Source organism: Notamacropus eugenii, chromosome 4 (assembly GCF_028372415.1).
Source record: "Notamacropus eugenii isolate mMacEug1 chromosome 4, mMacEug1.pri_v2, whole genome shotgun sequence".
Classification (NCBI taxonomy): domain Eukaryota; kingdom Metazoa; phylum Chordata; class Mammalia; order Diprotodontia; family Macropodidae; genus Notamacropus; species Notamacropus eugenii.
In genome coordinates this window covers 232,150,162-232,177,829 of record NC_092875.1, presented here as the reverse complement: position 1 = coordinate 232,177,829, position 27,668 = coordinate 232,150,162, and the positions used below count along the sequence as shown (strand labels likewise).

General features: G+C 36.8%; 1 protein-coding gene across 12 annotated transcripts in view; it reads right to left on the bottom strand.

Annotated features, from left to right (window-relative positions):
* The window catches only part of PIEZO2 (piezo type mechanosensitive ion channel component 2), a 533,986-nt gene that overhangs the window by 9,543 nt on the left and 496,775 nt on the right, over positions 1-27,668 (bottom strand). For all 12 annotated transcript variants that reach the window (XM_072604214.1, XM_072604221.1, XM_072604219.1 and 9 more), the window contains 9 exons: positions 26,376-26,628; positions 23,442-23,574; positions 18,908-19,055; positions 18,592-18,806; positions 14,226-14,384; positions 12,510-12,657; positions 6,660-6,848; positions 5,798-5,890; positions 4,321-4,493 (listed from right to left, as the gene is read on the bottom strand). In XM_072604214.1, the coding sequence (XP_072460315.1) occupies positions 4,321-4,493; positions 5,798-5,890; positions 6,660-6,848; positions 12,510-12,657; positions 14,226-14,384; positions 18,592-18,806; positions 18,908-19,055; positions 23,442-23,574; positions 26,376-26,628 (1,511 nt within the window). The remainder of the gene's footprint in view (positions 1-4,320; positions 4,494-5,797; positions 5,891-6,659; positions 6,849-12,509; positions 12,658-14,225; positions 14,385-18,591; positions 18,807-18,907; positions 19,056-23,441; positions 23,575-26,375; positions 26,629-27,668) is intronic.

The following is a 27,668-nucleotide window of genomic DNA, read 5'->3' as shown; positions in this document are numbered from 1 at the left end:
CTCCAACGGGGACTGAAAAAAATCAATCCCTGCTCAAACCTTAATTACTCTGGATGCTTCGCACCTAAGCCAAAGTTGAGAAGGAGGTATAGAAATGAGATAGGGATTTACTCCTATCTTTGAATGGAAAGTGTCAAGATTGAAAGCACAGCAGCAACATTTCTTTTCCTCTCCAATGAGAAGCAGTTTGGGAGGATTCTTGGAACATGGGTACTCTGAGCATTTGACCACCCATAATACTCTATTGCCATCCATATAAATTTCCATAAAATCTCAGCCCTACAAAATGTTACTGCTATCCTCCTGCTTCTCTCTCCCCATGTAGATGTGAGGGGCCACCGCACAAGACATCTCCATCTTCATCTGCCTATGAAGTAAGCCCTGGCTCTTGCTACCATAACTTCATAATTTATAAGAGATCTGCCCCCTTTTTTTCCCCACCTAGAGCCAGGACCAAGCTTCAAAGAGGAAGTGAAGGGATGACTGACAAGATTAGGTCTGCATATGAACCAGGAGGGGGTGGGGTGGGGCGAAGAGTTAGAGCAAGAAGACATAGGTGAGTAAAGAATGATAGCCCCACCCTCTCTACTCCTATGCACAGTTTAATTATCACCTGGTGAGCTACTATGGTTAATAAAATAAGAATATCATCCTATACCTGCCTCCTCCTTTTCACAGCTAAGCTTCAGAAAAATCTATGCATCTACATTTTTCTTCTCCTTTTTTCTCTTATGTTTTCTTTTCTCACTGTTTAACCCTTTGCACTTTGGTGTTCATCCACACCATTCCACTGAAACTGGAAACCTTTCTCCAAGGTTACCAAGGATCTCTTAACTGCTATTTCTTAATAGTTTTTTTTTTTCAATCTTCATTCTTGTTGACTTCTTTGAAGACTATGGCACTGTTGACTATCTCTTTTTCTTGGATATCCCCTCCTTTCTCAGTATTAGCAACATTTTCTTTCTGGTTCTTCTCTGACCACTCCTTAGTCTCTAACAGGATCATTATGTATATGTTCTATTTCCTAATTATGAATATCTCCTAAGACTCTGTCCTGCACCTTGTTCTCTTCTTTTTCTTCATCTTCTCTTATAGTTTTTCACAATAGCTCCCATGAGTTCAACTAGTTCTTTGAAGATGACTCCCAAATCACTCTTTCCTCTTGGTTTTTGGGACACTGTTCTCTCATATTTGTTTATTTACCTAATTTGCCACTCAGTGTCTTTTGTTGATATGTCTTCCATGTCTCATCCACTGATTGTGGGTGTACCTCAAAGCTCTGTCTTGGCCCTTCTTGTCTTCTCTCTCTCTCTCTCTCTCTCTCTCTCTCTCTCTCTCTCTCTCTCCTCCTTCTCCCTCTCATCTCATCAGTTCCCATGGGTTAAACTACTTTATGTAGGTGACTAACAAATTTATATATTTATTTCTTATCTCTCTTGAGCTCCAGTTCTACAATCATCAACTGCCCACTGGTTTTTTTTCTAACTAGATGTCCCATAGTCAAGTCAAACTCAACATGTCCAAAAGAGAACTCATTAGCATTTTCCCTACCCTGCAAAACTGGGCTTCTTCTAAACTCCTCTATTACCTATGTTAGGTGCTAGATATAGTTCCTTCTTTCAAGCAGCTTTGTTCTATTGGCAATTGTCTTAGGATGGCTTAAACGAGTTTCATTCTTCGCTTTCTGCATAGTTATTTCCTCTCCACTACTCTTTATAATTTTATGCTCATAATCTTTCACCCTCTTCTTTTATAATATTTTGCATTTAACTTTAAATTCTAAAATTATGTTGCCCTAAGCTGCCATGTCTTTCTGTTTGTATGTGTTCAGTTTCTGGGTACCTCTGGCTTCCTCATTGTAGTGACTACTTTATAGTGATCAAATTTCTGGAAGCAATGATGATATTTCATAGTAATGCCTTTTCTTTATACATTTCCCATTTTTGGCAGCAACAGCTTTTCTGAATAGGTCAAGTTGAAGCCATAATAATTATGGACTATATTTTCTTATCTTTATAATTTCTTCTAGTTTTATGTTGATTTTTATCTTTGTTGTAACTAGTTGATCATAACAAACAGCTGGTATGGAAATGATTCACATTGTAGTAAGCAGTCACTTCCTGTCTGTCTTTAAGTAGTCAGTTTCCTTTTTTATGAAGTTGTTTAGTACTTTTCATATTCAGCACCTTCTAATATTATTTTTGAAGGAAATATTCAAACTATATTGGCACAAGTAGTTTATAAGCCTTTAGTTTCTTTTGTTTTCTAAGTCTGAACTTTGTTTTCTAACATTTTGTCATATTTTAGTAAGTTGATGCTTTTACACTAAAATCCACAATCACCAAGTTATATATTCACTTAGACTGGATGATCCTATCAAGGTAGTCCCAGAATTTCTCTAATTTTTCAAAATAATGACACTAACTTGCAATTATCTTTAAGACAGTCTTTTGTGTGTGTTTATCACAAACATTGCAAAAGTGATAAAGTATTCTATGAAATCGTGAGTCTTGTTGCTTTAAGGCATGTGATGAAACCAACTCTACTAACTCCTTTATTTGCATCTACATGGAGAAACTATAAATCACTCACTCACTTAGCTGCAACTTATTTATGTCTTCTAGTTTTATTAATAGTAAGAGTATATCAGTGTTGAAATGGTTCAGTTGTTCTAAAACTATGTCAACTCAGAAACTAAACAAGAACTTCACTTCATAAATTAACATTTATAGAGATTAATTTTTCCTCTTTTCTACTACTTCATCTCTGCAGACATAGAAGGAACTATGCAAGACTGAGGGCTATCTTTTAATTTTCTTTCTCTTAGGTGTTGTCAAGGTTAAAGAATTTATTGCCTGTGGTTAGCCTACTAGTAGCAGAGCTCCTTTGTAGTTAGCTAGGCTGGTTCTCAGATAATAGCTTCTGTCTGTCTTTAGAACAATGCTTGAAGCCAATCCAAAATAAATTCTTAAGAAGTTGTCTTTGAAAGTTAGTGTGGACCTCAGAGCAGTTAACCACTGTTGTCCCATACGTTCACCTTCAATGACTGAGGCACTATGGCAACAATGGCATATCTTTCTTTTGTATTTATGACTTCACCCAATCATTCCCAAAATACTCATGTCACTTAACCTTTAAAAATTAATTTCTTGACTTTCTAGGTTTGGCTAGCTCAGGGAATGGGAAAAATAAAAGAATAACTTGGTGTAGAACATTGTAATAGGTTTCCTTAGTAAAATTTTATGGAAGTTATCGTACGTACTTTATTCTCCCTCCCCTCATACGTTTAAGAAAAAAATGAGATATATTTTGTTCATATAATTCTATTCTTCCTCTTTACTCTCAACTGCTGTTTCTTTTTTGTTTGTTTGTTTTGAGACAAAAACAGTAGCTACTAGCAGAGGCTTCTCTAGGGAAACAATTTCTTACCAGTCAAAGCAAAAAATGAATTAAATCAAGGAGCTCATCTCATCTCAGCTCATCTCAACTGTTCATCACTGACTCAGGCCAGGAGTGGAAAGGTAGAAGTCAACATTTTCTTCTGTAATCATGTCACCTAGATTCCTAGCTGCTTCTAATATCACTATCTGTTTCCCTCCTTCCTCCCTTGGGCTATTGGTCTAGAATTTCTAGGGTTGCCAATTATGGGGAGAGCTAAATGATGAGGTGAAACTGCATTATCTAACTATAAGGTCCTTTCGTTGGATCAAAGATGCTTTAAGCACTGAAACTGACACTTGGAAGAAAAGGGAAATATGCTTTTCATTCATTTTCTAAGTTACCTCCCATTTCCCTCCTCTCTCTTTCTTATTTTCACAAACTGATATTTAGTATTTCTATACTATTATATTTTTCAAAGTACCCAAAGAAAAGTAGCTAATGAAAGGAGAACATTCATAAAGTCTAGATAATAAATTTAATAAATTGGCTACTGATGTTTTTATAACTCTAGGTCAGAGTTTCTAAACTTTTTTTGTATCATGGACTTCTTTGACCAGTTGTGGAAGCCTATGAAAGCTTTTGCACGATGATGTTTTTAAGCATACAATAAAATATATCAGATTATTAGAAAATTAATTACATTTGAATACAGTTATCAAAATATAAAAAGAAATAAGCTCATAAACTTTAGGTTAAGAACCCCTGCTCCGCATGAATCTCTGTTGTTAAATGGCAGTTTTGACCTTAAAAAATAGGTAAGAGTTGCTGAGACAGTGGATTATGATTCAGATCTAAATATAATTCTTCTCCTCCTCCCCCCTCCATCGTTTCCCCATTAGGTAAAAAAGGGAAAATTAGGTAAGGAAATATAGTAACTACCTCTGAATACTCCATGAAAAAACAAGAGAGAAGCTGCTATTAAGATCCTCGAGTTCTCTTATCATTTTCACCTTACTGGGAGGGCTGATGGTCCACAAAGAATTTGAATTTCCTTCCAGTTCTACTACTGTTATGTCTTCTCTTTGATAATTTTCCAGAAATTGCATAGCATTCTGTAAGCACAATTAGATATAACATTTAACCACCCAAACTGTATGGAAAACAATCCTTCTCTGAATGTTTTTGTATGTAATTGACAGCTTCTTAAGAAGATGTGTAGTATAGCAGTATGATTAATCCATAATCATCAATATGGAAGTCATTCACTATTATTTCTGCGATCCTATTCCCATTATACTCCATATCTCTTTAGTAATAAAGTAGCCACATCTTAAGTTTTGTTTTTTCTATTTGGTTTTTTTAGGAATCAACATCCCCTAAATCTTGCCTCCCCTTTATCCCAGTTATCTTGGCCAAGGTCAAGCTAGGGAGGATTTTATCTTAAGACACTACTAAAGTCCTTAGATCACAAATTTGGCTATACTTCTCTACTCTATGGGAACAGCCTCAAATAAAATATCTAGTTTTATCAATCCCTAGACCCCAAAGGACACAAAAACATGCCTCTTGGTGGGGAAGAGGCTTTGTGTTCATTTAGAAAAGTGGCCTGTCCCATCTGTAGCATCTTCATAATTGTAGACATATAACAAACATGCAAGACTGAGGGCCGCTTTTTAATTTTCTGACTAAAGACTGATAAGGCCTGCCATATACTCTGTAATCAGAAAACTGGGGCTGGAGTGAACTATGTGGCTTACATGGCTTTCATTAATCAAAGCCCAAACCAACTATACTCACTAGAGAAGGAGTGGTTAATTTCCCCAGATTCCAGTATGTCATTAAAAAAAGACCTTGTTTCACCCTGCAACTGTGAATCTCTCCTGTGCAGTCAATTCTTACATTCACTGGAATCTGAATCCTAGCCCACATCATCTTGTCCATCAGGCTAGCTCAGAAAATCAAGCTTATCTAGAGTGTTTTATCACTTTTCTAACCACGAACCTTCTTATAGCTGATACTAACAGTTCTTTATGACACTAATTACTTTATGATACTGCCCAGCTACCAAATAGCATTTAAGAACACTGTTCTCTTGCTGTTTTTCTTAATTATATTCCATGTGAATATAAGTGCCTTGAAGGCAGAAACTATTTCAACTTTGAATCTGTATTCTTGGCATTTGATAGTAGGAACAAATAGTAAATGTTTGGTGATTTAAATAGTATAATCTTGGACCATTATCCATAACTTAGGCCTTACTTCTAAAGCCATCAAGGATCCACATTTTATTCGTGCTCTGTTCCCTTAGCATTCCCACTTCAAGTCTTTGATAACATTGACAAATGTCATGAGTGCCCTTTATGGTCATTTCGATGTTGGACTTTATAACAGGGAATTGATATACGCATTTACTTACAGTATTTGTTGAATGATTCCTTAGAAATGCTTTGTACAAAGGTGGCTCCATAAGTTTCAGCTGGCTCTGTTGAGCGCTCATAGTGAAAATAGGCTAGAACACAAAACAGGACATGAGATTGTTAGCTTCCATTTACTCTTCATTCTGGTAATGGGAAAAGAAAAGCAATCAAATGCCTTAACAAGTCTGATAAACATTTCAGGTATTTCTAGAAGGGATTCCTTTACTCTCCTGGGTCTCATGACTCTGGAGTCAGGAAGCCCTGAATTCAAATTTGGTCTTGGGCACTTATTAGTTGTGTGACCCTGGGCAAGCTACTTAACTTCTGTCTGCCTCAGTTTCCTCATCTGTAAAATGGAGATTTTATAGTCTGGAAGGGCTGTTATGAGATAACTAAGGGATAATAATTGTAAAGCACTTAACACAGTGCCTAGGACATAGTAGGTTTTAAATGCTTATTCCTGTCCTCTTTCCCTCTCATCCTTCTACAGAGTATAAGTTCTCTCCTACTCTCCTCAGCCCCTCATTTGGCATCAAGTAGAGCTAGGTTCCAATGATCATACACAATGAATCTTCAGAAGTAGTTGCACGTATTTAAATTAAATTTGCACTTATTTACATTTAAATTAAATTCCAGTCCAATGGAAATAAGTGGTAAGCATTCAAATAATGTTCCTGTTCATTGGGAGGGAGCTGTATTGACCAACCAATGTTAAATAAGATAACAGAGGTATAAAATAAACATCTCAGAGTCCTTGGATTAGCTCCTAGGTGAAGAAGGAATTGAATACATCATTGTAGGGAAATAATACGAAACAGAAGTTCAGGATTAGTGGTTACTGCTCTTGACCTGGACAGTTACCTGATACCCTCCCAGAGTGATCTTGACAGAGACATCCAGGGGTTGGTTGATGACTCCAGCCACAGATTTGATCAGAGACATGAAAAGGAGGGGGAACCAGACAATACAAATCAAAAGGACGATGATCATGCCTCCCATGCCATACTTCACAACCTTCTTTTTCTTCTGTCCTCGGGGCTGGGGATATCTCTGTAAGAGAAACAGATCAACTAGGCAAAATGTTCCACCTTTGGGAAAAGTGCAAAGCTTGTGAAAGTAATTATGTTGGAATCAGTACTGCCCTTTGAATACAGATTCCCAACTTCTAGCTGATGGCTAAGACTATTTTATAGGTTTTTGTTTGCTAATAATGGACCCATAGAAACGCTGAACAGGAAAATTTTCTGGTGCATCAAACTTCTTCTGGCTAGGTGTGATCCTTTAGGAGAGATCACTCTGCCTCAGATGGATATCCAGAAATAAGGACATTTCTTCCCTTATCTCCTCCTTCACCCATACATATTTTTTATTTTTTAACTATGAATTTGAAAGCATCAACTCTATTTCCATTTGTGGGGCAAAATGAAAATACAAGATGTCCATGCTGTTTAACAAGAATGGAAATATAGCACTTTATTAAATTCATCTGTCTGTTCATAAAGCCCAAGAGCAGGGTGAATAAGGTTCATTGTGCTTTAAGATGACTGGACAATGACTCAGGTAGGCAACAGCAGGATAAAAGACTTTACGATCATTTGAGTTTAATCAAGCCTGACGTCAAAAGAATAATGATGATGACGGTTGACGATGATGATAAGTAGTAGCAGCAGCAGGGGCAACTAGGTGGCTCATTTGGTAGAGTGCTGGGCCTAGAGTCAGGAAGACCATTGTTCAAATCTGGCCTCAGACACTAGTTATGTGACCCTGGGGGAGTCACTTAATGTGTTTGACTTAATCCACTGGAGAAGGACATGGCAAACCACTCCAATATCTTTGCCAAGAGAACCTCATGGGTAGTATAGTTCATGGGGTCATGAAGAGTCAGACATGACTGAAGGACTAAATAACAACAACAACAACAAAGGAGTAGTAGCATTCATATGATGCTTTAAGGTTTACAAAGCCCTTTACAAATGTCACGTCATTTCATTCTCACAGAAACTCTGGTAGGTAGGTGCTATTATCATCCTTGCTCTATAGATGGAAGAAAAAAACTACGAGAAGTCTTAGAACCCAGTAGGTGTCTGAGGAAGGGCTTGAATTCAGGTCTTTTTGACTCCAAGTCTAGTAATACTACCCAGCTGCCCTAACAAAATCATAACAATTGACATCTCTCTAGCATGTTAAAGTTTTTTAAAGCATTTTCCTAATAGCCTAGTGATGTACAATTAGCTATCCCACTGATAACCTTTATGTACATGTTCAATCCATTCTTACCTCTCACTACCTACTCGCCCTTGTGTATTTTATGTTAAATCCAAACTAGACTACTCTCTATCTCTCACTCTTTTATTTTCCCAGCTTTGTACCCTTGTTCATGGCATTTCCCAAAGCTAGAATAGATTGTCCCCCACCTCTGTCTGTAGAAATTCATATCGCTCTTAAAGATTCAACACAGTTATTTCTCTGGATGCAGATAGTGTCTTTCTTCATATGTCCTTTACAGTTAAATTTATAATTTACAGATATTATACAGTTATATATATATAATTTACAGATATTATACAGATAAAAATTTACAGATATTTATAATAGTCAAAATGACTTATTTGCTTCAAGTCATTCTTAAAACAATATAGCTGTTACAATACAATACAATACAAACAATATAGAGTAATTTTACATATATATGTTTACATATATAATATATAGTGTATATATATATATATATATATATACACATATGATACATATACCTATACATGTATATTTGTGTCTAATTGCAGTCATCTCTAGGGTAGAGGGAGAGAGAAAAAAGAGAAATTTGTATGATAACTTTATTATATACTTAAAAGGAAAAGCAAGTAGCATATAAAAGATGTGCAGTTTCATGTGCAATCACCTTATTTTAAAATTATACTACGTTATGGAAATGCTGGTTTATTCCATAAATTTAAAAAAAAAATCTGACCCAGGCACCTGTTCCTTCATGAAGCTTTCTTTAATACTATGACCTGAAAGTGATTTTTCTTTCTTCATACATCTCATACAGAGTTCTGTCATCCTTATTTCATGGCTCTTGGTACCATAGGTTGGGTGTGTGTGTGTGTGTGTGTGTGTGTGTGTGTGTGTGTGTAAACTCCTTGAGAAGATCTGTGTTGTATATGTCTTTCTATGCCCAGTGTTTAACAAAGTGGCTACTTGAACCTACTGGGTACCTGACAATGTTTCTTGACTTAATTCAAGCTAGTAGTTCAGTTTTGCTAGAATATAGATAGAGAAGAGAGTAACATGAAATAGGTATTAGCATGTAGTTGTAGAAGCCTTTTGCAAACTGCAAAGCTGTTTATGTTTGGTTATGTGCAAAGGAAATAGAAGCCAAGTAGGGTAATATAAAATTCAGCTGTCAAGATTATGATAGGTCATAGTTCTGGTCAAGATTTTAAAGGTGAGATTTTTTTTGGCTTTCACAAAGTATGGGGACTCTGACTCTTGGGCATCCAAGAACTGGAACTGGCAGTGTGCAAGTTGCCAAGGTGGTGCTGGAAATCTGGCTGGTAGGAATGATGGAAACATATGGCAGAAACCCGTAGAAAATGTTAGACAGCACCCAACTATGTGGCTTGGGGTAGCCAGCTCACAAGTGTCTTGGGGCAGATTCATCTTGCTGATGACTAGGAATTGAGAATAGTTACTCTGGGAAATGGAAGTGAAGAACATTTGTCTGACTTGTTAACCAGGGTCTAGATAGTGGTGAGATTGCTTCTTATTCTAGGGATTTTGAAAGTGAGTTTCTAGAGGATGCTTCCTTTAAAAGTTATCCTAGTATGCCTAATAAATACCAAATAAAAGATTGGGTATGTGGGGAATGGCAGAAAGAACCAGATTAAGATTTCAGCTTGCATCCTGCTTCATGGAAGTTTTAAAGTCAATATTGTTAATATTGTTAATCCTCAGTCTAGATTCAATCTAATTTATGCCAACTTTACGTATGAAAATTCTGAATAATAATCCATAACTTAATTGATTTATGCTTTCTCTCATCTAGTTTGACCTTCTAATCTTCCCAACTTTATGTGACTGGAAAAGGCATATGTATTCACGCATAAATATAAATATAAGAATATATTACATAAATATGTAAAGTCAAATTAAATATTAAATTAAAATTAATAAAGTTAAATAAGTTTAAATTTAAATGAATATAACAAATTAATTAAACAAATTAATTTAAATTTTACAGTAAAATACAAAAATGTAATGGAATAGTAAAATATATAAGTATTTATATATGTAAAATATAAAATTTATATATGTAAAATGTAAGACTTGCATAAATATATTTATTATATATAAATATTATGTTAATGTATTATATTGACTAAATATTATCTAAACATATAATATAAATATTTTATGTCCATATTTATGTACGAAGTTCCTGATAAGGAAGTTCTACCATAAGCCATTTAAAGGGAAAGAATGATTGAATAGACTTGGAATATAATTCAAAATGGGAAAAACCTTTGAACTAGACCATCTCAGTATCAATCCCAAGGGACAACTGTAAGCAGCAAGCTGGAAAATATTCTCTTTACACTTGAGAAAACAGCCCAAGGCTATTTTCCATGTACTGGCCAGGAAATTTAAGGTTGGAAATAACTCTCTGGAAAGATGGTGGCTGCACTCATTCTTTATTATCCTATATATCTACGTGGTTTTAATTGCTTTTATAGTTTTTATTTTTTTTTTGCTTTACAACCCCAAAAACCAATCAAAAAAGGAATCCTGTCTCCACAAATGTGATTTCATGATTGTGTACACCTAAGCCCTAACAGTTCCAAAGTACCTGGGATCATCATAAAAGACTTTTGGGTTCTTTTGTTATGAGTCCTTAAGTAACAATAGGGGGAAAAAAGGCATTCCAATCCTATGCTACTCACCTTGTTTAGTCAATTACAGTACGCCAAGATTCCAAAGTGTTGAGTTTGGAGTAGAAGTAATAGATAGCACCTTGCTAGCCTACTGATCACTTACCTCAGATCCCTAGGAAGCAAGAGAGCTTCCTTAACACATCAGAGATGGGATTTTTCTCATATGAAAAGACAAAAGCTAGGATACCAGCATTGTTACTAGTATGTTTTTCTTTTTTCCCTCGAGTACACTGTATTCCAACTTGTAATTTTTAGCACCTCCCATCTCCTATACTCAGATTGACTGTATAGAATACCTTCATTATATTTAATTTTAATATGTAAATATCATGTGTGGATTTTTTTCTTTTCCTTTCCTATTTACCATTTAATCACTAATTTTCTGGCAAACACAGGAATGAAAGTGGTAGGAGAATTTGGTCAATTCTCTTTTTTATTATAAGAAAATTCTGTTAAGGGAATAGACGTAATTCAAATTGGTCATCAACTTTAAGTGTGGCCAATTCACAGGTAAACAGTCTTAAAAGAGTTGAGTGTGTGTGTGTGTGTGTGTGTGTGTGTGTGTGTGTGTGTGCAAGCTCATGCGCAGGAGGGATTTAGAGTGCCTACAATCTATTAGATGTAAAGGAACCCTCTGCTACTTCCCTACAAATTAGAAGTTGTTGATTATGGGCTTTCTACCCCTCTATCCCTCTTTATATCCTATTAATTATTCATAAATAAAAGAATATTGACACAAGGATTTACAAAATCATAAAACTGAAAATCTAATATTTTTACCATTATGATTACTGTGTAATCCATCAGCTAATCGATAAGCATTTACTAAGTACCATTATATATCAGGTGCTGTGCCAGGTGCTGGGGATGCAAAGACGAAATAGAAACAATCCCAACTCTCAAAGAGTATAAAAGTAATAGTAATAAGGGTTAGAGGTGGGGCTAGAGTTCTGTTTAGCTTTTTCTCAGCAGGGTGAGACCCAGAGACATTGTTTATCTTATAAGATATTTGTTTGGTATTATTGTTGCAGATATTGGTCAGTCTCCATTCCCATACATTTTCCCCAATAAAATCAGAGTGAAAATTAGATATTTTAACAAAAACCCTTTATTAATTTTTGGTCTGTAATCTAGAAGACAATAAGTACATTGGGTGGACTTATCATGGAGGATTTATGATAGAGCATAGACAAAGGTCACACAGGACTACAAGGTATTGGTAGAAATCAGAGGGAGTATCTACTTCACTGAGATCATATATCTATCACACAAAAATTAGTAACTGTACAAATATACTATGTTAATACATGTGTAGTTATGTACAGTTGCTATGAAATATCCAGGTTAAAAACCTGTCCCACATCAAAGTGTGGATTAGTAAAAGAGGTTCATAAGAACACAAGTTTTAATTTTCCTACCACAGCATTTCCTCCCTCTCCCAAATGCACTATTTTGAAGACTGTTCCACCATTTTTCTCCTCCTATAAGAATCTATTATGCCCTTTAAAAAATTCAGAACAGAATTGGCAAAGCAATCTAGCATCTGGAGGCTATTTCTGACAAAGGTAATATGGAATCAGTCCAGAATTCCCAATTCATATGGATTGGAGGTCCTTAATTGACATCAATGGGACAATAACAAGCTTTAATACTAGTTGTCTCCTCTTGCTCTGACTTGTTAGCCATTAAATTGGCAGTATTCCACATCTTTCATGATAAACAGTCAGTTTCTGTTTAAAAAGAGTTTGGGATTATGCCATTCTTATAGATTTCTTACTTTTTCAGATTCCCGCCAGCACTTCAGAATGAATATGTGAGCATAAATATCTTCTACACAGATCCAGCTGGAAAGGCTCAGAGTGGTGTCTGTCCACACCCAGTCCATCACGGCTCTCAATTCAGTCAAAAATGGAACCAGGCGAAACCTGACAAATAGTCATATTCTGTTAGAGAGATAGAGATTAAAAATCTCCTCTATAGTTTATTTTAATTTAGGGGCTTAAGCAGTTCCTTGGAATTTCAAATCTTGTTCCAGGATAACCTAAACCAAAGCAAATAAGATTTCATGCAGTCAAGTTTGGGAAACCGTCATTCTTTTATCTCAAAGATCTATTAAAGTTTGGGGCTATCACTTTTCGTGAGCTTTCCACAGACTCGCAGATCTCTGGAATCAAAAGGCACCTCAGAAGATCTTCTTCATATCATTTTAATAACCAAAGATTTCTCCTTTAGCCAAAAATTTTACATCAATTCATATTGTTTATGGATGAGTTCATTTACACTAGTCAGAGATTTGGTGCATTCGTTACAGGATGAATCAGAACAGAGGAGTCAGTAAAGATGTGGACAAAAAGTGTATTTAAACAAAGTAAACTGCTCAGTGTTCAAGAAGCATCATCATGAATATAATAAGTCAAACATCTATTGATGATAAAAAGGGGACCTCTCTCAAGAAAGCCTCAATGAAGGTTAAGGGATTCAATGCTTCCTGACCCAGATAGGGGATGGCAATGAAAAATACAGCTATGAAACAGGGGCCACTCCACAGAATATTGATCACCAGAACTCTGCAGCAGAATGTTATTTAAAAAAAAAAAACACATGTACTACTAGTTGTTCATCATACAACATTTGGCAATCATTGAGCCAGATCTTTCCCAGGGCTAGAAGGGAATCAATCATATGGATTGGAGATCCTTAATTGACATTAATGAGCTTTAATATTTCTCTTGCCCTGACTTAAGTTAGCCATTAAATTGGTATTATTACATATCCTTTCATGATAAAGTCAGTTCTGTTTAAAAAGAGCTTAGGGTCATGCCATTCTTAAAGGTTTTTTACTTTTTCACATTTCCTGTAGTGCATATCAACTAAAGACAGACTACTTTGGGGAGAGAAAAAAATAGCATTGAGTGATACTTTTGGAAATAAGCCTCCCCAAGAACCTAATTATAAGTAGGGCAAGATGTAGGCACAGGATATCTAGTATGAAAGGATATTAACTGCTCCTCAATAGTAGATGCCAAAAGACTTGTATTACACAAGAGAAGAAGGGATAATTGAGTTCACATTTCCATACTTCCTTGAAGTACACCTAATTCTGCTCCTCAGAAACTGGGCCTTAAGGCAAATAACAAGATGGGAATTCTATTAAGATAATATACTTACATTCAACTCAACATAGATAGGAACATCTCCAATAAATTTTATTGGGTACTTAGTTATCCTTTTTAGAGAATTTACAGAATTTCTTGGTCACAGATTATATAGGACAAGCACAGATGGTTTGTGAACTGTACCAGTGGAGGTAGTACTCACAGTGATAAGATCACTGATAAATCTAAGTACAAAAATAAAACAAAATAAATACCTAATTTGTCATACCTTCTCTAAAATCATTATGTCCTGAGCTCCTGCCCCATATTCCCAAAAGGGTTATTTACCTGAAAACCTCTTCTCTGAAGAAATTGAGGTTATGTTTGAGAACACTTACCCTTGAAATAAGAAGAGGTTGACATAATTGTAACTTTTGGTGAGGAAGTTTCCCAGTACCCGAGTTGGATAACCACAGCGAATCTGGTAGGCAGACAGGCCAAAATAAACACATTTCACGAAATACCAAAGCTGAGCAACCAGGTTCTGGCTGAATTTCCTAGAATGAAAAATATATAGAAAAATGCAGGAGCCGATACACTCTGCTGGCCTAGGAGCTCAACATTAGGAAGTCACAGATCTTTTAAAATATTGAAGAAGGCTTTTTTAGGAAGTCTTCCAGGTCTGTAGATCCAGAGAAAGTTATTGCAAAGTTATGCACACTCTAACTCTCAATGAGGAATTTAGTGTAAATCACTGGGAATGGAGGAAAAAATATATGAAGTTACAATATGGTTTAAAACAAAACGATGAGCTCCTTTGTTTTTACAATCTTTGGATGAATGTAGGATTTTGTGGAGTCTTTAACCTGAGCAATAAATTCTGCAACAAGTAAAACAGGAAATGATGATTAGGCAAGATCTTAGGTCATTCTCCTCTGTGACAAATGTGTTTCATTTAAGGGATTTTCTCCCCTCTCCAAGTTTTTTTTTTTGGTAAGTAATATTTTTGGGTGCGTGTTTGTACATATTAGTCCTATAAAAGTAAATTTACCAGAAGCGGAAGGACTATTTTTAAAAATTTAAACTTTGGTCATAGGATATAGAATTGGGAGAGCAAAGGCCACTCATGGTACTTAGAGGAGGCAAAGCTCTGAGAGGTTCTGTTTTTCCTAATTCTACTAGCAATAAATATTTCAAGAAGCAATTATTTTTCTTCCTATTCTGAAGTTCATGGAGTTTGCTGTCTATTATAATCTATAATGCCATGAAGGATAATGAAAAATCTAATTAATGTGGAAGCTTGAGTCCTGGTTGAATACTTAAAAGGTTTTTTTTCCCTCCCATTTAAGATTCCCAGGCAGGACTTTAATGCAGTTTGTTCTAACTGGATTATACATTTCTTGTTTTTGTCTTCTTTATCTCTGTATTATCCATTGTACCTAACACTGTACTTTGTGTCTAGCAGGCACTCAATAAATATTTGTTTAATGTATGAACTTCTTCTTATAAGACATGTTTATTAGGTTATGAATTCAAGGTGGTCATATATTTTTTCCAAGTATTATATCATAATTAATAGCTCTCAATCTGATTCTCTCCTTCTATTTACTCTTTCCTGTTATGTATAGATTTATTCATGCCACTCCTATCCTCAATATTTTTAGGTGGGTCCCAAGGGTCTACAGTATTTAACTCAGGAAGACTCAAATTTCTTTGCCTAACATTTAAGACCATGGATAATACAGTATGAAGCTGCATTTCTATCCTTTTATCATTATGTCCCTTCAGGCACTTTATATTCTAGCCAAACTGGACTTTGTGCCCACTGAAACATGGCCTCTAAAGTTTCAGGGGGTTATAGTCAGTAGTCTAGTCTTTTCTCTGCCTTTGATCATTTTTTCCCATATGCCTGAAATGCCCTCCATTCCACTGTGATTCCTTGAAAGCTAAATTCAAATGCCATCTCCTTCATAAAGGTTTTCCTGATCTCTCCCACCAGAAACCTTTTTTTGTTCTGAACTCACTAACACTTTGCATCTCAATAATACACTTATTTGTCAGCTCTTCGTGATTGTGCCTTATTCAGCCAAAATGACCTTTCTGTTCTATGCTTCATCTCCTGTCACTGTGGTTTTGCACTGGCTGCTAGAATTCAACTTCCTTTTTACCTCCACCTCTTCTTTTAAGACACAGCTCAAGCATCATCTTCTTCATGAAAACTTTCCTCATCCTCCCAATTGTTATTGCCCTCCCTCTCAAATTACTTTTATTTAACTATTTTGGAAGTATTTGTGGTTATTAATTTTATTACTTTCATTCTCTCTCTCCCTCCCTCCTTTTCCCTCTCCCTTCCTCCCCTCTTTCTCTCTTTCTCTCCCCCTACCCCCTCTCTCCCTCTTTCTCTCTCTCTCTGTCCCTCTCTCTCTTTCTCCCTCCCTCCTTTCCTCTCTCACTTGCACCCCCCTCCCCATTCTCTTGCTGCTAGACAGGACAATGAAAAGAGCACTAGATTTACAGTCAAGAAGAACTGAGTTAAAATCCTCTCTCAGATATTTACTAGCTATATGACCTTGGGCAGATCATCGAACTTCCATCTGTCTCAGTTTCTTCACCTGTAAGATGGGGATAATAATAATGCCTGTCTCCAAGTGTTGTTGTAAGGAATAAGTGAGATAATATTTGTAAAGTACTTTGCAGACCTTAAAGCACTATATGAATGCTAGCTACACACACACACACACACACACACACACACACACACACACACACACACACACATACACACACACAGATGTACAAAGATTGAAACTTCCTGCTTGCAATAGGGAAGCCAAATGAGGAGACAAGACAACGATGAATGTGTGTACACACACATTACATATAATTGTTTCACACACCGATAGACTACTTGGTGCATGTACAATATATATTTGGTATGTATGCATACATAAATCTATGTATACTTGGTCTCTCTACACATATGTGCTTGTTATATATGCATATATACTTGGCATGTATATATTTGTTACCCACACATATATACTTGGTGTGTGTTGGGGTGTGTGTTGTTGTTCAGTTGTTTAGTTGTGTTCAATTCTTCATGACCCATTTTTATTGATTTTTCTTGACAAAGATACTGGAACAGTTTGCCATTTCCTTCTCCAATGGATTAGGCAAACAGAGGTTAAATGATTTGCCCAGGGTCACACAGCTAGTGAATGTATGAGGCTGGATTTGAACTCAGGTCTTCTTGACTCCAGGCCCAGTGTCTATTTGCTGAGCCACCTAACTGCCTCTGTGTGTGTATATATGTATATGTATGTACACACATAATATCTGATGAACATATGTATGCTTGGTGTATGTATATATATGTATATATATATAAAATAATAACAAAATATATTTGTTACATATACAGGTATTATACAGACACATATACTTGGTATATATGTGTACATATTAGAATCTGTATATATTTATATACATACATGTGTATGTGCATGTGTGTGCACATATGTATCTATGAAACACCAAGTCAGTTAACCAGTCTGCCTGTCTCTATGTATACCTGCAGGGCAGCTAGGTGATGCAGTAGATAGAGCAACAGTGTAGGAGTCAGGAGGACCTGAGCCCAAATCTCACCTCAGACACTTGTCACTCACTAGCCAGGTGACCTTGGGCAAATCACTTAACCCCAGTTGCCTCATCCTGGGTCACCTCCAGTTATCCTGATGAATATCTGGTCACTGGATTCATATGGCTCTGGAGGAGAAGCGAGGCTGGTGACCTGCACAGCCCTCCCTCACTCAAAGCAACGTCAAGTGTAAGTCATGTCATTATTTCTCTGATGGCATGGTCTTCTTCGGCAACAAAGGGGAAGCACCTATATATACCTACACTCTCTATATAATATATATATATACATATACATATATATATATAAAAAACACTCTCTATATACCTACACATAGACTTGTAAGGTATTTACATTCTAATAAAAGGGAAAGACAGTAGTACCACTGGGGAAAGCAACAACTGTATATATGTACACAAACATATATATGTATATATATATATGTTTTATACACACACACACACACACACACACACACACACACATGCAAGTGTACTACTTGCCTCTAACTTTCTTTGAAAGAAGGAATTTATTCATTTTTTGTACCTGTATTCCCTGTATCTAGCACTGTGCCTAGCATATAATAGACATTTAAATAACTTGTTTACTTAATGATCCCTCTAGCAGACTCCCTTCTACTAGAGTACTGTACTAGCTCCGTAAGTGTTGGGGTAATGTGTTATCTAAGCTTTGTCTCTCACAATGACTGGCACAGTGTTTTGCACAGAGCAGGTACTTAGTAGATGGTTTCTGAATAACTGAATGAAGGAACTCATGAATAAATGCATCTTGGTTGATCTCTACAGAATTTTAGAAGAGCATTAATAAATGTTTTATCTTTGAGTCACCAATGAATTAAAATTTTGATGGCAATATCTAAAACAGGAGGAAAAATCAATTTTTAATGTCAACAGGTTACAAATGCATGGTTCAGAATTGTAACATACTGGATTTTGGTTGACTGCTAGCTTGGCATTGAAGTAAGAGAGGTCCATGACCCTAGTGTATTATGGATGAAGTATTCTGAAATAAAGTCAGTTTTATTTTGAATCACAGACACTTTAGAGCCTATGTTGACTTGGAACACAATGTAGGGAGAGCGGAAAGAATTTTTAAAATTTTTTTACCTTTCAGTGACACCTGGCAAGATGAAGAACATCCAGAAGTGTATTCCAAACACAAGAATGACCTGGAAAATCACCTTTCCCAGTACAGTCTTCCGGAGGTATAATGCTCGGTCTACTACCATGGTTCCAAATTGAATGAGCACCATTACCAAAAATGCCTCAGGGACCTGGTCCTCTGACAGTGAAGATGTGATATCTGCTGCTGCTGAGTGTTTCTAGGCAAGACAGATAAAAGCAACATCCAAATGAAATTTTCCTGACAAGGAAACTCTCTTTCCATAAGGATACTCTAAAGAAGTGTAAGAGCAAAACCTACCCCAAAGGCCCAAAAGCCAAACACAATGATGATGAAGTCCACAGTGTCAGCAAGAAACATCAGCACATACACATCAGTCACAGCGCTGTAGTCCGGGTGGATGAGGTTATAAAAGAACTGTCGGATGGGCACATATATCTGGAGGGTCCTGAAAAGCAAGCACCACATTCCAATGATGTCAAGGAGATCGTAATGCGTAAAACCATGGCATTATCTCCTGTGAGTATCAGAAGCCATTCCTCTTTTAGCCCTTTATTTTTTTCTGACATAGCCAGGAGTTTACATTGACTCCCATCTCTAAACCCCAGAACAGTCCTGCTTGAGGTCTGATCTCTCTATATAAAAGCTCCCCAGATAAGACAAAAGAAAACATCTATAGTCAAGGTCTTTCTTGGTGCTGGAACCTCACATTGGTTCTTCTGTTTCCTTTGCAGAAGAAGGCCCAGGCAGTTAGGTGCAATAATGATGTACAGAGAGTTGGAGTTGAAGTTAGGAAGATCTGAATTAAAATCAAATCTCAGACATTTATTAACTGTATGACTCCAGGCAAGTAACTTGACCTTTCTTAGTCACAGTTTCCTCATCTTTAAAATGGAGATAATAATAGCACCTACTTCCTAGGGTTGCTGTGAGGATTATGTAAAATTACGAGTAAAGTATATGGCAACCCTGTCAGTGAAATATGTTAGGCATTTGTTATTTTAGCTGCCATGGCTCTCATGGATCTGAATGGTCCCTAATTCTACTGATCATCCCCTTTGTTCTACCCCCCAGTATTTGAATTTGTTGCCTCCCATCAGTCTGCCTCCTATCTGATCTACTGTCTTTGTTGTTGTGGTTCAGTCATTTCAGTTGCGTTTGACCCTTCATGACCCCATTTGGGATTTTCTTTGTAAAAAAAAAAATCTGGAGTGGTTTGCCGTTTCCTTCTCCAGATCATTTTACTGATGAGAAAACTGAGGCAAATAGAAGTTAAGTGAGGTCACACAGCTAGTAAGTGTCTGAGGCTGGATTTAAACTCAGGTTTTCCTGACTCCTGGCCCAGCACTTTACCTACTGCTACCCACCTAGTTGCCTGATCTACAAGTATGCACTGACACTATTTTCATATTTGGAATTAATTCAGTTCTCCACAGAGTCACAGGATTTTGGACTAAGAAGAAATTCAACAGCCACCTGGGTCTAATCCAGGCCCCAAAGGAATCCTCATTTGCTTAACAAGTGATCATTCAATCCTTGATTGGAGACTTTCAATAAGAGGACTGTGCTCTGCCTCTTGAGGCAGCCTATGTCACCTTTGAACAGTTCCAAAGGTGAAGAGTACCTGAGATTGGACATCTATATGGTGAAGTGGACAGAGCTCTGAACCTGAGTTTGGATCTGACCTCAGACTTCTACTAACTGTGTGACCCCGGGCAAGTCACTTTACTCTGTTTGCCTCACTTTCCTCATCTATAAAATGAACTGGAGAAAGAAATGGCAAACCACTCCAGTATCATGGCCAAGAAAAACCCAAATGGAGTCACAAAGAATCAGACACAATTGAAATGACTGAAATGAGCAACAACAAAGTTTAGGAATTTAATTTTCATTTAATAATAAGTCCCATTTTCTTTAGAATTTAAAGTTTACAATGTGCTTTCCTAACATCTTTGTGAGATAGATGGGCATTCTATATTATGCTCATTTTATAGATGAAGGACCTGCAACTAAGAGAAGCTAAATGTCTTACCCATAGTCAAATAAAACGGTGTGTAAAATACTTGTGACAGTTAAAAATACTGTAAAGGCTTTATTTTGTGATAGCATTAGGCTATCGCTTTTCTGTGCTTCTGCTGTCTCTAGGAGGATTCAGAGTGTCCAGATGAACTCAATGAATTGGATTAGTTTCTCCACATTTAGTTCTCTATCAGTTGAATGCCAGGTTTTTTGACATACCAACATGTTTTTGTTGTGATTTAATTCTGCAGTTGTAAAGAATGGCAATTACCTCAAGGAAACATGAAAAAGGAGTAGCTCTTAGAAAGCACACTTCAATGAATGTTAGAGATACTGCAATAGGTATCATTGTGGAAAAGTCAAGTATTTAAAGGGTTCATCCAAGCCCTAAATTAATAGGATCAGTTGTACCAAAGCAGAAAGGAAACTGTAGTCCAAAACAAAAAGCAATGTTGAAAACTAACAAAAAATGACCTTAAAAATGCTTTAAAACTCAAAAAACAAAAACAAAACAGACTCTCAAAGCAACCTGGGCAGCTAGAGGTGCTTTTATTGATTCCTTGACAGCATGGTCCAGACTTCTTGAAGTCTGTTCCTCCTCTCCCACTCCTACCCTATCCTGCAGTGGGGACATGGACGTTGGAGGGAGAGAAAATAAATTTTAAAAAGAGTAATGATAAGATCAATAAAAATAGCTGCTAACTGTTGTCATAAAGGAAAAATGCTCATCACTGGCAAGGTAATATAAAGAATGAAGTACCAGGGATTGGTAGAAGATAGTTTTTACCAACAAAACTCATTTTTTCGTGCAAGACTCTACCAAAACCCTTGTCAGGATGAAAGAAGGAATAAATGAAAAAAAAATTATAAAATGCTTACTAGTGCCAACCACTGTGCTAAGTGCTTAGGATACAAATACAAAAGCAAAAACAGTCCTTGCCTTCAGAAGCTTACATTCTAATTGGGGAAAATTATAGCCCTAGTTCTGGCCATATTCATCAATTGGTAAATCATTCACCCCCCCAAAAAAGGTTTTGAGGATTTTGTTTTACTTCTCCTGGGACTGAGGGAATAATAAACTTTGATAAATATACTGATGTACTGAGGAGCAGAATTTATCAAATTATAGAAATTCCCATGAGGAGCCAGAGCACTAAAACTGGGTCTCTTACAACTTAATGTGTCACACAAAGTTAAGAAAATTATTTCAGAGATGTTTCAGTGATCTGGTAACAAGTCTGATTTAAAACCCACTGAAAAGGTATGGGCTAGAGGTTAGAACTAGAGAACAATTAATAGAGTAATAATAAAATTCTAAAGAAAACCAACTTTGAAAAACTTAAAAATCAAGACAATGAATAATCATGACTTCAGCCACAACCCTCTCCCCAGTTCAATCCATCCTCCATTTAGTTGCCAAAGTGATTTTCCTGAAGCCTGATTTGACCATTTCATCCCCCTAATCAATAAGCTCTGGAGGCTCCTATCACCTCCAGGATCAAGTACCAGGTCCTCTGTTTGTTGTTCAAAGCCCTTCATAACCTCCCCTTGCCCCCTCCCTTTCTAGTCTCTTACACCATACTTCCCACAACATACTTTTCATCCCAATGACATTGGCTTCCTTGTTTCCTGAACAAGGCATTCTACCTCTTGACTTGGCATTTTCTCTGGCTACCAAAATCCCCATGCCCGGAATTCTTTCCTTCCTTATCTCTGTTTCCTGGCTTCCTTCAAGTCTCAGCTAAAATTCCTCCTTCTAGAGGAAGCCATTCACAATCCTTAATTCTAGCACCTTCCCTTTGTTAATTATTTCCCATTTTTCCTATACATAGCTTGCTTGTACATATTTGTTTGCTTATTGTCTCCTCCATTAGATGAGTTCCTTGAGGTCTGGGACTTTCCTTTGCCCCTTTTTGTATCCCCAGTACTTAGAACTATGCCTGGCACATAGTGGGCACTTAATATATGCTTATGGACTGATTGATGACCATGAAACTCAACCCCTGGGGAAGGGCTGATAGACTCATTGTGCAAAATGAGACACACAGTTTTTGCATGTGACAAATGTCTGTTTTACTTGACTGTGTTTATTTGTTACTAAACTAGGCTTTTAGTCTTGTTTCACAGTCTTGGCTTCTTGCCTCATACCCTTGCTTGCTGCCACTCAAAGTCCTGGCTTGGATAGTCAGAAAGGCCTAAGAGAAATTGTTGTACCTACTAGATCTCAACCCTTGGCTTATACTGATTTTAGAGACTCCAAAGTTACCTGTTTGTTTTGTTGCCCATGCTGCAGTACAGGGTTGTGGGTGAAGGGAAAGGTATAGCATAAAGAGTGGTGTAGACCCCATGGGTCTTGAGGTCAAAAATGCTGGATTCAATAAGATAACTGTGAGAAAGTCCTTTAATTGCCCTGAGTCTCACCTTCTTCGTTTGAAAAATGGAGATCACAATTCCTTCAACCTTCTTCAGAGGGTACTTGGGAGGAAAGCAATTTATAATTCACCAAGTGCTACCAAAATTTGAGCTATTATAGGAATAAAATACACATATTAACTGTGTCTAGAGGAACATTTCATTTTAAAGCTTACTTTAGTAAGTGTGGGGTTGCTTAACGCAATTCAGCAAACATTCATCAGGTACCTACTATGTGCAAGTCAGTGTGTCTTTCACATGATACTCTGCCATAAAAAGAGCTATGCCCATTGCAACGGAAGCAGTTTTTCTTTCATCCCACATAGTATCTGTATAAAGTAACTGACTCTAGATTTTTAGCCCTATAAGACAATAAATAAACCAAACATTTCCAGTTACTCACTTCTTTATGGTGAATGCTTTTGCTTTGATGAAGTGTTCTTGAAACTTTTCCATATACAGCTCCCTTTTACTCTTTTGCTTAATGCTGAGTACGCTGCTGCCTTTTTGACTACTGTTCCGAGTACTAGTGCTACCTAGAAATAAAGAGGGATACAAACACTGTGAGAAACAGGGCTTCCATCAACACCATAGTCACATGAAGTCCGTATGGTATTATTCAAGAATATATAGGCTGAGTTAAAAGTGTTTTGGGATAATATATATAGACATGGAAGCCTTCAAAGTTCTTTTCAGAGTATCTCAAGCATAGAGTAGTTCAAAATCTGTGACTCTTCTACTTCCAAAAATAATTACATACTAAATTTGGTTTATGACTATAACTTCACTGGCAAGGATGGCTAACATTTTGTTTCTCAAACACTGATGAAATCTATACCATAAGTAGCCATAAAGAGAAAATAGTTTGCAGTACTGAAATGGGAATAAGGAGTTGTAGTTTCTCTAGACTATACCTAACACCTACAAAATCCCGTCTTCATACTTTATAACAAAATGAATAATGAACCAATTGTGCATGGAGAATAAGAGACATGAGCTCTGTGGAGACATTAGTGCCAGCAAAAAGAATGAGGCATCCAGTATGTTAGGAAGATCTTAAAATATTAACAGGCAATGAGATAGATGTTATTATTATCATCTCCATTTTACAGATGTGGAAACAGTGGTTGAGTGATGTTAAGTGATTTGCCAAGGATTATACAGATAGTAAGTCTCTGAGACAGGATTTGAATTTATTCCTTTCTGACACCACATCCAATGCCTTATACCATCTTCTACCTAGTAGCCTAAATCCTAGGGCTCTTAATCTATAAAAATCACACAGGATAAGAAGGGAGGGTTTGTAATCCTCATTGGTAGAGAGAAAATCCTTATAAATGAAAAAAATTCTAAAATATTCAAAATAACCAAATAAACAACTTTTTAAAAAAAGAGGCCCTGAACCCTGTGTAGTACTGTTGACCTTCCCCTGTATTAATACTCAGCCTTGAGTTACTCCTACCATCTGGTGTCTTTGCTCCTGTTCATGTGCTGCTGAATGAAGCTGGAAAAAAATCATGAGTGTTTGCTGATTCAGTCCACTACAAATTTATGTTACATATTACCAACAGGGCCCTTTTGCAGCAAGATAATCTTTTTATTAATTCCTAATGGATTCAACATCTCACTCACCAAAACAGTTTTTCCATTTTTATCCCTCCTCAGATATCCCATGGTTACCCTTAAAATGATTGTTATCGTTGTTCAACCACATCTGACTTCATGCCCCCATCTGGGGTTTTCCTGGCAAAAATACCAGAGTGGTTTGACATTTCCTTCCCCAGTTCATTTTATTGATGTGGAAACTGAGGCAAACAGGGTTAAGTGACTTGCCCAGGGTTACCTGGCTAGTAAGTATCTGAGGCAGGATTTGAACTCAGGAAGATGAGTTTTCCTTTACCATATAGCTAACCCCAAACAGCAAAAAGGTAGATTCACTATCTCACTCACCAAAGCAGTTATTTAATTTTTTTCATCCCTTCTCAAATATATCATGGATCCCCAACTCCTCCATCTTTTCAACTGAGAACTTTGCCTCAGTTCAGTGGAAAAAAATTGAAGGTCGTTGCCAAGAGCTCCCTCTTCTCCCCTCCTCTTCAACTGCTATCACTCAGTTGCCTTCCATTATTTTTTGCCTCCCTCACATGAAAAAGTGGTTTTTCTCTTTATGAAGGCAAACTGCTCTAAATGCACAAGTGATTCCTTTCCATCCTGTATTCTCCTTTAGATCTCCCCTTCTACATTCCCCACTCCCTCACTTATCTCTCTCTTCTCCTACCTACTGCTATTTCCCTACTGTCTACACAACTGGGCCTTTGCTACCTTCCAGTCTTCTAACATGTTACTCCCTTCACCTACACTATGATAGAGTAACACTGGCTTCCTTGCTGTTCCTCACACATGACAATCTATCTTCCAGCTTCAGACATTTTCACTGGCTATTTCCTAGCTATGGAATTCTCTTCCTCTTCATCTCTGCCTCCTGGCTTCCTCCAAGTTTTAGCAAAAATCCTACTCTCTGCAAGAAACCTTTCTTCACTCACCTTAATGCTAGTAGTGCCTTCCCTCTGATATTATCTTCAGTTTAGCCTATCTATATCTTGTCTGCACATAAAGTGTGCTTGAGGTACTTGAGAACAAGAACTGTTTTTTTTCCTCCTTTCTTTTTATCCCCAGATTTACCACAGGGCCTGTGTTAAGATAACAATTATTTAATAAGTGCCTGTTAGCACATAATAGGCACTCAATAAATGCTTAATGACTTCTTCTTTTGTCAAGATTTTTGATTTCTTCGGTGGAGAGGACCATGGGTTGTAGGAAGTCTCATCTACCAATGGAGATAAGCAACTTATCTGTGAGTGAGAGTGTTAGAGAATTGTCTATGTCCAGGATAAATTAAGTGACTTGCCTTTGAAGTTGAGAGACTTGGGTTCCTCCTAATTTCAAGGCCTACTCTCTATTCTCATCAAAGTAAAATACAATAACAAAAGCAAGGCTTGTCAACTCCATATTTTTAATGGTTCTTCTAAGGATTAATGAGCTGACAATAATTTTGAGCTCTTCATTTGAAAGTACAAAAGACTAAATATACTCATTTTCCATCACTATACTGAGGTCCACTATTTATCCTGTCCACTACATACTATTCACTGCCAGTAAGAAATCCAAAACTCATTTCCAGAAATAATATAAAATTTGGTTATTACAAGGTTTCAGTCTTTAAATCCAAGAGAAATTCCAACCAATTATTCCAACCAAGCAATTATCACCTAGTGTACCTTTAAGAAAAGCTCTTTAAGAGTATATGCCTTATGTTACCAATAAATGGGACAGATACCTCTCTTGGACCTGTTTGAGGAGAAGCTAGATCTACGGGATCTGTGTGAGTTGCTGCTAGAGCTCTTTCGTCTGATGGCCGCCTGCTGCTCTGGGAAGTGGACGTGGACTGATTCCACTGATGCTGCGAGATTGATAGATTTCAATGAGTCAGAGGAATCTCTTCTACCCTTGTTTAGTGACAGTTCATCATCAGAGTCATCTTTGTTGGTTCCAGTGTCAACAACATCATCTTCATCCCATAAACCATGACACTGAAAAAGCACAGGAAGCAACAATGTATATTGGTAGGAGGAAGGATAGTCAATAACCCCATCTGATTAAAAAACATGAGTGAAAACAAACAGCATTATTCCGTGGGCCTTGTAATATCCAATGAAGAACTTCAAAATGGATTTCTTTTGTTTGCATGTTACACTAAAAAGCACTTCACAATGCCCTTAAGAGTAAGAGAGAACAGGAAAGTGATGCGAAGAGGAATAAAAAGAATATCTAGTTAGATTAATGGAGATATAAACAAAATCTAGTTTTCATTTCTTAAAAATGTGTTCTTTATTTATTAGCTTTTGTTATTAAATCAACTTAATTTATGAATATATTCTTTCTCTCTTTCCTACTCAGAAAGCCATCCCTTATAATCAGTTAGAAAGTCAACAAGTATTTATTAGGTTTTTAATATGTGCCAGGCACTATACCAAATGTTAGGGATACAAAGAAAATTAAGAAACAAACAGTTCCTGCCCACAAGGAGCTTATATTCTAATGAAGAAGATAAAATGCTAATACTTAGATGCCAACAGGGAATATGAAACAGAAGGCAATCTGACAGCAGAGGACATGAGTACTGGAGTAAGGATGCTCAGGAAAGATCTCCTGTAAAAGATAGGCTGTAAGCTGAGCTTTGAAGAAAGTCAGGGAAATTGAGGCAGAAGTGGGGAGGAAGGGCATTTCAGGTAAGGGGCAAAGCTAATATAAAGGAATAGAGATGGTAGATAGAATGTTGAACTCAAGGAGCTTCAAGAGGGCCAGTATAGTTGGCTCATAAAGTACAGGGAAAGGAATGGAATATAACATGGCTGGAAAGGTAGTTTGTGATTGGGTATAAAGAATTTTCAATGTCAAACACAGGACTTAATATTTGATACTGAAGATAATGGAGAGCTGCTGGAGCTCACTGAGAAGGGAGGTAGAGCATGGTCCGACCTGTGTTTTTGAAAAAAAATCACCTTGGCAGCTGAGTGGAGGATGAGGAGAGACTTAATGCAGAGGGATCAGTTGGCAGATTATTGTAATA